The sequence below is a fragment of the Chanos chanos genome, chromosome 10 (assembly GCF_902362185.1).
Source record: "Chanos chanos chromosome 10, fChaCha1.1, whole genome shotgun sequence".
Taxonomy (NCBI): Eukaryota; Metazoa; Chordata; class Actinopteri; order Gonorynchiformes; family Chanidae; genus Chanos; species Chanos chanos.
Window position 1 is genome coordinate 24,583,481 of NC_044504.1, and position 9,870 is coordinate 24,593,350.

Sequence of the window (9,870 nt, forward strand, 5' to 3'; positions counted from 1 at the left end):
CCACGTAGGCAACACAACATTGATTCAGCTCAATAATGAAACATCTATTAACGAATGAAGAGCTTTATTTTGGAGTACGAAGTTGGATCAGCAGGGTTGGAGCTGCAATAAAAATATTAAGACTAGGGTGAGAGATTTTAAGGCGGGGGCTTGTTGTTGTCACCAGCTGTAGCTGTTCTGTGTGCACATGTCTTTCTGATGAGTTATACATGTATACTACATCTTTTTCATTGCATCACCAACAGTCATTCCGCGTGCCCAGCAAGACATGGTGCAGCTTGTACTGTAACCACAAAGCAGCATGTTCCTGCCAAATACTGCTACTTCATGCCTTCACGCCTACCTGCTACCTTTAGCTCAATGCTATCTTTCATCTCTTCTCCTCCCTTCCCTGTGTATTCGCAGAAATGATCAGGCGAGTGGTGCGACAGAGTAAGTTCCGTCACGTCTTCGGGCAAGCGGTGAAGAACGATCAGTGTTACGATGACATTCGGGTGTCACGTGTCACCTGGGATAGTGCCTTCTGCGCTGTCAACCCCAAATTTGTGGCCATAATCGTCGAAGCCAGTGGGGGAGGAGCCTTCCTCGTTCTGCCTTTGCATAAGGTAACAGGTTCCCCTTAGAGTCATGGTGCAGTTATTTTGAAACTGTACATTAGTCCAGAAAGAGAAGTAAAGATGTTTTTGGCCTCCACCTCCACTGAACAAAGTGGATTTAATCTGAAGCACAAGCACGTTTTGGATTTTAATGGAACAGTCCTCACACAGAGTGGTGCTTAAGATGATGCTCCATATCATGTTGGTGTGATATGTTTGTATACATATATGATCAGTGTGCAGGCTCTAGATCAAACGGTATTAGAATATTACTCTTCTGATCTTCTGATTAAACAAGCAAATCGAGTATATATATATATATATATATATATATATATATATACACACACACACACAAACACACATATATATATGTATGTAAGAATTTCTGTGATACGTATTGCGTAAGGACTTAGTGAAACTAAAGAAAGGTCTGCGTAACATCTAAAATTACACAGCATTGATTTGTGCTATGTGGCTATCTAGTGTCAAGCTATTTGTCTCTGAAGTGAAGCTCTGTTCAGAGTAGGTTAGACAGTAATACAAAGGATCATGATGCGTGAATTGTCCATACATGCTGATTAGATTGTGAAACATGCTTAAAAGCACCTCTGTATTTATTAATATTTTGTCTGCCAGTAGAATCTATGAGTTTTAAGTACCATGCATATTTATATATATGCAAAAGATATAGTTTGCTGGTTGTTTTTTCAATCATAGCAGAAGTCCCGAGGTGAGTAAAATAGGTTATTTGCAAAATAAAATGAAATATGGCATACCCAAACATAAAATAATATACTGACTGATGATTTTAAAAATGTATAGCTAAAGGAACTGAGACAACACAGAGTAGAACGGTGAAATCAGACTTAATCTTAAATACAAGATTGTCCTCAATAAATTCTTTTGCATTCAAGTAAAATTGAGTGTTGGACTCTTAAAAGTATGATGTTACTCAAGAGACAAAGACAGGTCCTAGTTCTTGTTACACCCGTTCAGGCTGTACTAAGCTTGGTGACAGAGAGAGTGACTGCTTTTGTATGATACACTTTCTGTGGAATCAGATCAGTTTAAGCCTGAAGTCACATAGTCATATCCCTGTCCTATGAAGGATGTAAAATAAATCCTTTGTGTAACAGACCATTGACTGACTGTTACTGACTTTATTTGGATTGTACACTGTATACTCATCCACTGACCTGTGTGATTCTTTCTGTTTCCAGACTGGTCGCATTGACAAGGCCTATCCAACAGTGTGTGGTCACACTGGCCCAGTACTGGACATTGACTGGTGCCCACACAACGATCATGTAATCGCCAGTGGATCCGAAGACTGCACAGTCATGGTATGCTTGGTTCAGTCTCATACATAAATTAGTGTATGCATGGGGTTTGGATTTAATCACATATGTGAGTCTGTGAATTTTTAGCACGTAGATATTGAGCTATATGATGTAGCAGGTTTATATGCGGTTCTCTGTCTTGTAGGGCTTTTATATAGAAACAAATGTATGAGGGAGATCTTCACTGTCACTGGAATACATTGGATCTAATGCCACGGGGTTTGTCATGTGTGAACTACTACTGTATGTTTCTGACGGTGCTCCAGTAGGGTTTAATACCCTGTACAAACTGGAGTTATTAAGGATTGATGGTAGTGCCAAAGTTTACTAAAGTGGCTTCTAAAATGTGTAGTGCTTCCACTACTACAGACTACATAATGCACATCTAGACACACACCAGAACACTCTGACTTGTGTCTGTGTATTCATGACTGTCTGTACTACCCTGTGCTTTTGTTTGTCAGGTGTGGCAGATCCCTGAAAATGGGTTGACCTCCCCTCTCTCTGAGCCTGTCGTTGTGTTGGAGGGTCATTCTAAGAGGGTTGGCATTGTAACATGGCATCCAACTGCCCGCAATGTTCTTCTCAGTGCAGGTAAGTAGCATCTGCTAGACTATTTCAGAGTCAATGTCAATTTAATCAGTATTGAGAAGAAGCTCTTTAAATTGAATTGATGTTAAGAGTGTGGAAAGTACTGAGCATAACGTAATGCTACAGTAAGTGATTATAGGGTATAAAGTGATCGGGGAAGGCCGGATTCACTAAGAACATCAATAATGGAAACTAATTTGCTTGTGCAGAAAAATAAAATGCATTAGCAAACGGTTTCCTATTTGGTGATGATCCATAAAGGGTGACGTGACAATTGGTAACAGCTACAAACAGTTCGATAACTGGCACACCTTGTAATAGATTTGCTGTGGTATTTTGATTCCAATCAGTGCACACTTGATCAAACAGTGCGGGGTGAATCCACTTAAGTGGAAAGTGGAATCCTATCCCCAAGCTGATAGGTTCACACAGCAACAGTAATAATAGTTTTAATCTTGCATCACATGGCTACTTCTATAATTTGTCTCAAAGCTTTAAAATGACTAGAGCAAATATTTTAAGCTAAATCTGGTCTGGCACTTTATCATTACACTCTTGAGGTGCTGGCTGTTGTAATTTGGCATTTTGCTGCTCTGAACTGCTCTCTTTGTGCATGACCTGTCTAACTAACTTCAAATTTGGATGATATCCAACCCACACTTGGCTCACAGTGTGGGTTGATATGATATTAATATTACCTCTCGGAGCTAAAAAAACAAAAACAAAAAAAACCCCCTCAAACACATGGTTTGCGTTCTCTTCCCTTTGTGTTGTGCTCTTCAGTTATTGTGACATATTCCGACTGTAGTGACTGTGGTTTTTGTGTGGTAAGAGCAAGTTTACACCCCCCTTTCCAGTGTGTTAAATAGTCCAAAAAATGACTCCTTTAAGAATAATGGCCAGGCTTTTTAAATCACTTCAAATGAGCGAGTTCATCTGTTTTTGTGACTCTCGCCCTCCAACCCCTGTTTTGTGGTTCATTCCCACAGCAGTTGACGCTGCCACAGGAGCTCTCCAAACTGCGTATTCATTTGGGTACTATCGCTTAAGTCCACAACCTGGGCAAGTCACCAGTTTACAATGAGAAGTCCTCTGTGTGCGCTCCTCATAAATTAGCTCCCGTGATTTTTTACTCGCACTCACAGCTTTAGTTGCATTAAAATGCCAGCACACCTTTCGTAAACCTGGCCTTTAGTGTAGTCGAATTCTAATCGAAAAGTCCAATTTTCCTCAGATTAAAAAATGTTATCGCCAAGCTGTCCATTTTATGACTAGGCGCTCTTTTGTTTGGACATCTTTTGTCAGAGACAGAAAAATATGTATTTTTGCGAGAAATTAATGGTTGGATATTCAAACGCATATATTTTGTGGATGTTTAGTGCTTGAACTTTGTCTACCCTGCTTCAGGCTGCGATAACCTGATCATCATCTGGAACGTTGGTACTGGCGAAGCTCTCATTAACCTGGAGGACATGCACCCTGATGTTATCTTCAGCGTATGCTGGAGCCGCAACGGCAGTCTGATCTGCACAGCCTGCAAGGATAAGAAAGTGCGTGTGATCGACCCACGAAAGGAGCAGATCATCGCCGTGAGTTTGCTGTGTGACGGTTTGATCTTCAGTGTCTTAAGTCATGACCTTGTACCCTCTCGCCCCAAGAAAGACTACTTATAGTGATAACTTCAAAAGACAGGGCCCAAACAAATGAAGTATGCCTTGTTAGCTGCAGTATCTAAGACATCTGAGAACGTTTTATAATGTAGAATTAGTGAGGTGACCCCTTTGCCATTGCTTTATCCAAATAACCGTCTACTGTATCTGTGGTGTCTGCAGGAAAAGGACAAGGCTCATGAGGGAGCTCGACCCATGAGAGCCATTTTCTTAGCAGATGGAAACATCTTCACCACAGGCTTCAGCCGAATGAGTGAGAGACAGCTAGCTCTCTGGAACCCGGTATGATATGCATAGACTTTTTTTTTTTCCTTCTTTCTCTTCTTTCTTTCCTTTTTGTTCTCCTTCATTTCTACTTTCCTTCCTTCATATCTGAAGAAGAGTCAGGACTTTCACCAGCCTTTATAATAAAAAAAAGTCACTAACACTGCATTCAAACGCTGTGCATACTTTGAACACACAGTATAAATCAGGGATGACAGAATCCAGTCCTGGAGGGCCCTAGGTCCTGCTGCTTTCTGTTTTTAACCTCATAATACATACTGATTTTTACCTAGTAAACAGGTGTGTTTGGCTGGATTCTGACACTGCTGATACAGAGCTTAGTGCCTGTTTTTATAACTGTAGCCCATACAGTCTTGAATTCATCCCCAGGTAAATCCTAGAAGGCTAAGCAGATGTTTTATTCACAGAAAAACATGGATGAGCCGATTTCTGTGCACGAGATGGACACCAGCAATGGAGTGCTGCTTCCCTTCTATGACCCTGACACTAACATCGTCTACCTGTGTGGAAAGGTTGGTCTTCTATCACATATACAGTGCTTGCTGCAGTGATGTTCCAGGGCTCTAAACACACTCAGTGGAGACTTAGAGAATGCTCTTAACAAGTATTATTTGGCTTTAATGTAAGTGTTTTCGCTACGTAACCAGGGTGACAGCAGCATCCGCTACTTTGAGATCACAGATGAGCCGCCGTATGTGCACTACCTGAACACTTTCTCCAGTAAGGAGCCACAGCGAGGCATGGGATTCATGCCCAAACGGGGACTGGATGTCAACAAGTGTGAGATTGCCAGGTGTGCAGGCCTACTGTGCAGATGAAACAGTCACTGGTCATGCTGTAGAAACTATAACCCACTGATCTTGTTTAAAAAAGTGTTTTGCATTCATAAGGATTAGCTTAAATATGATGCATAAAATTCAATATCTGCTTTATTCTCAAAGCTGTAACAAAGACAGTGGTTCTACTGCTGTCTGACATTTTTCTGTCCACTAGGGGGTGTTCTCACTGTTTTACATTGATAAGCAAATGCTTATAAATGTATATTTCTTACTTTATTATGCTTTCTTATACTGAATATTGAAATATTCTTAACATGTTTTTAATATTGATCTCCTCATTTGTTATTAATGGTTAAATATTTCAAGGAGCCTCATCTCTGTACTGTTCATTTTTTCAGGTTTTACAAGCTTCATGAAAGAAAATGTGAGCCCATCATTATGACTGTGCCAAGAAAGGTACCCCTGATTTTTGTTATTTTTCAACTGTGAATCACATCCTCTGTTAACCACAAGCATTAAATAACAACCAGAGAAAAACTTGATCATAAACCATGATATGTATTAACCACTCTCAGAAAACAACAAAAAAAAAACCTCAGCTATAAACCACACCATGAACAGGATTAGCCACACCCATGGAAAAAACAGCCTGTCTGGTTAGAAAAACAACTGTAAACCTCAGCCTTAAATATTTAGGTACATCCACTGTAGGGCAACAGCCTTTGATATTATTTTAGGGAGTCCTAAACAGATTAACATGTGAACTGATGGGATTGAAATAAAGTACAGAAGTTTACCTTTCAGTTTATATTTCAGTCTATAAGTTTATATTTCTCAGTTTTTCCATTTTTTTAGGTGACTGTGTCATTAGATAGTGTTGATAGTTAATCCCCGGTGGCTGTGTGTGTTAGTATTATTATACAAATAGAAATGCCCCATTGGACTATTCTAGTAAATAACTAGTCAAGTATTCTTTGCTGTAGTAATAAACACTTGCTTCTGTTTTCAGACCACATTACTTTTTTACTGCAGCATAGCCATACATTAGCAAAAAGATCAGTTTGTGATACTAGTGAGATGAGATCTGATACTGCACAAGAAGTTATATTGTCTGAGTGTAAACCTCTGAGGCCCTATTCTTAGAAGGAGCATGTTTTATGTGAATTAAAATGATACATTTTTGAAAAATTTGATGTGTTAATAATGTGAAGCATTCATTTTGAAAAGTTAAGTTTACATTCTCTGACTCTACATAATTACTACTACTGCTATACATTGGATGTATTCACATTTGTAAAAACTAAAACTTGTAAACTGTCCAAGAGACTAGTTTGTTTTCTGCAGTTCCATTACAAATGCTCTTGTTAATCGAATAATTCAGTTACAAACGGCAGAAATCCAAACTACATTATTTCCTCCTCACTCCAGCTCACTCTGAATGCAGAATAGTTACCTCAGCATGGACTTTTGTGTGGTGGAGTGTCTCAAATGGAGAACTCATAGGATGTGACTGAAACTGAAAACAGGGCTGTAATGGGCGCATCACTTCTTCTTTCTCTCCTCCTGCTTCCCAGTCGGATCTGTTTCAGGACGACCTGTATCCAGACACAGCTGGGCCAGATTACGCTCTGGAGGCAGAAGAATGGTTTGAGGGCAAAAACGGTGAGCCCATCCTCATCTCACTCAAACACGGCTACGTCCCCGGCAAAAACCGTGACCTCAAAGTTGTCAAGAAAAATGTTCTGGAGAACAAGCCGACCAAGAAAGTGGAGGAGACCTCCCCTGCCCCAAAGCCTATGTCTCCCCAGCAGTCAAGAGTGAGTTTCTCAATCACACATTACATTATGTTCACTGATACCTGCTATATCAGTTCTTGGATAGTTTGTAATGTCCCTGTCTTTTGTTTCTGTAGAAGAATGAACCCAAGCTTGAGGAGTTGCTGAGAGAGGTGAAGTCACTCAGGGACCTGGTCACTCTTCAGGAAAGGAGAATCACCAAACTGGAGGAGCAGGTCTCTAAGGTGGCAATCTGAGCCACCTTTGGGGATCAGTCCCTGAGATCCATTTGGAGAAGGAGATTTTTGGCGGGGGCCTAGCATGGTCTGGGTTTGGGGGGGGGGGGGGGCAGTCACTGCCAAATTGTTCATTTTAGCCTCATCATTCCACTTGGTGTTCACAAGCAACATTCCAAAAATGAGTCTTTTTTGGAATCATGCCTCTTTTAAACATTCAGCAAACAGGAGGATTTTTTTTTTTCTTTTGCATTTCAGTGCAAAATTTTACTTGGCTGTGTAGTGTGGAGGGTATTTGTTTTTAAACTGGTAAAAATTTTAGATTTGATTTAAGTTGTTTTTGTTTGATTTATTTTTTTTGTGACTGTAAAATTGCCAGTATTTGCCATATTTGCTTTGATGCAGACAAATTTGAAAAAATGTCCTATGGAAGGCACCTCTCTCCTTGCAGTTCATGTCATTTCATCTCTCTTCGTCTCTCCTGTCATGTGTTGTTATGGTAGTTAAAGGGATAGTTCAAAGTGCAATAGAATGGCTTGCACAAGGCCAGTTCTTTTTATTTCACAAAATTTAAACAGGGAAATGATTCAAATTTAACAGGTTGTCTGAATCCAATTGGGCTGTGTAGAATGTTAACAGAATGACATCAGATGTCCTCAGACCAATCTGTGCTTGTTTTTACACCAGTACCTGTTGTTCTGTGAAATATATTAAACCTATTCAAAAAAGGCATTAATGTTTAAAAAAAAAAGGTTGAAATGCAGCAGACTGGTTTTACAGATTAGTACAATACATACCGCCTATCTTTTGCACTTTTCAGACATCCCCAAGAATGTGAACATTTTGATATTTTGGCCCATTTGAACCAAGGTTGAGATTTCGTGCGTAAATGCCCCGCGGTGGTGCCTCTGACTGTGGGACCTGGTTTTGGTTTCCAGGTGAAGTTTTGGAGAGGGATGTCAGTTCATTTCAGTATTTGTCTTTTTTTTTTTTTTAATTAAATCCCAGGCGGCAGTCCTATGCATGCATTCCTAATTTCAGTCCAGACAAAATAGAAAGAAGAAATAGAAGAAAAAATCTACATCCCACAGATAAATTCCCTCACTCTTCTCCTCTTGTCTTGCCTATAAGCTCTTCTTGGACGATCTACTTTGAGACTCAGTAGGATCTCCCCTCATGTGCCACGTACGTGTACTCACTGTAGCCCTAAGATGTTCTTTAGCCAATATGATTTTTTTTTAATGTTCTCTGAATACATTGGTTTCATAATTGATGGCACACTACCTGGAAATAATAAAAAAAATGAATGTTGTTACATTACATTGACGTTTATAGTTTGCTGTGCATTACTGTGGTTACATGGTTGAAATGAACTTTCCTGTTTTGACCTGTTGCACTTGTGCGCCTCCAGTTACCCTTGTACAGTGAATAAAATAAACGTCACTTCAGCTAGCTGTGAGTCAGTGAATTTCAGCATGGAATTTTTTCAGTCACGTTGTTTTTTCCATGTTCTGTCATTTCATACTGGTAACTTGTGCACTGACAAAATGAAACACCAGCTGTAGGCGTTTAGACTTGCATCTCTTTTTGTGATTTGTTCGTTTTCTTTTAGAACTGACTGATCTGTAGAGTGAAGTAGTGCAGTTTGTTGATTTGTTCTGAGTGACTCAATAATGTTCAGGCAGCTGTCCCTTTACTTAAGCTGGCAAAGACATTAGGGCTAGATTACAGTTTGGTGGAATTGTTCATCTCCATCTGAAAAGCTCAGTTCTAACTGATTAGATATGTTTAAAACGACACAAGTGAAGATAAACACTGGCATTGTTGTTCTCTGTTTGCAGTACATGTTCCATTATTGGATTTATAACAGGTGTCTAGTAAAATGTCACTTCATTCACTGTACTGATGGTAAATGACAAGATGGTAAGATCAATAAACGTTATTTTAGTATTCATTTTACACTCATCAAGGGCTGAAGGCAGACGTACCGTTTTTGAAATGGTGAAGGGAAGTGGACCCTTGACTCATTCTCACAGGAAGTGGTTTTTCTGGAGGTAATTTTGAGCTCTTGCCACATTTCCATTTTGGTCACTAACAAAAGTCAGAAACTCAGTGTACATTGCACACAAACATTGGTGAAAATTAACTGTCCTTTTTTTTTTTTTTTTCATTTTTGTTTCACCTCTGATAACACACTCCTCTATTGTCTTTTGTCACAGACTTTGGTATTTGTCATGTAGTAAACAAGAACTGAGACTCCAAGAACAACAAGAACACAGACCAACCGCTCATGGTTTTGGGAGTGGCGCTGAACCAGTGAGCTTAGGGAAAGTTTTTAGGCAAAGAGAAAGATTTTGCGCAGTGATTATCTGAAAGTCACACCTTATTTCGAAATTGAAGGCGTCAGGGCTTCCTTGGAGCTTCAAAAAAAATGTATTTCCTGTTTCTGCTGTATCAGGTGCAGCATAACTGCAGTGTGCGTTGGCCAGCCTGATGCTCTATCTCCTCCACTCACATATTACAGACTCGAGTTTTCTCTTCTTTGTTTTTGGACATCTCATGTTAGGTACCTCTCATCTCCACAGAGGTAAGACT

At 39.8% G+C, this 9,870-nt stretch overlaps 1 protein-coding gene across 1 annotated transcript; it reads left to right on the forward strand.

Moving 5' to 3' along the window:
* Positions 1–407: 407 nt before the first annotated feature.
* LOC115822519 (coronin-1C-A-like) lies at positions 408–7,296 on the forward strand. Its single transcript, XM_030786406.1, has 10 exons — positions 408–605; positions 1,820–1,942; positions 2,404–2,533; positions 3,938–4,119; positions 4,363–4,482; positions 4,893–4,997; positions 5,133–5,278; positions 5,663–5,720; positions 6,839–7,081; positions 7,177–7,296. The coding sequence occupies exons 1-10, from the start codon at positions 408–410 to the stop codon at positions 7,294–7,296; spliced, it is 1,425 nt and encodes a 474-aa protein (XP_030642266.1).
* The last annotated feature ends 2,574 nt before the right edge of the window (positions 7,297–9,870 follow it).

Coding starts and splice junctions, on each gene's coding strand:
- LOC115822519 (XM_030786406.1), top strand. CDS start 408: ATGATCAGGCGAGTGGTGCGACAGAGTAAGTTCCGTCACGTCTTCGGG. Junction 4,120..4,362: donor GAAAGGAGCAGATCATCGCC/GTGAGTTTGCTG, acceptor TGGTGTCTGCAG/GAAAAGGACAAGGCTCATGA. Junction 5,721..6,838: donor TTATGACTGTGCCAAGAAAG/GTACCCCTGATT, acceptor CCTGCTTCCCAG/TCGGATCTGTTTCAGGACGA.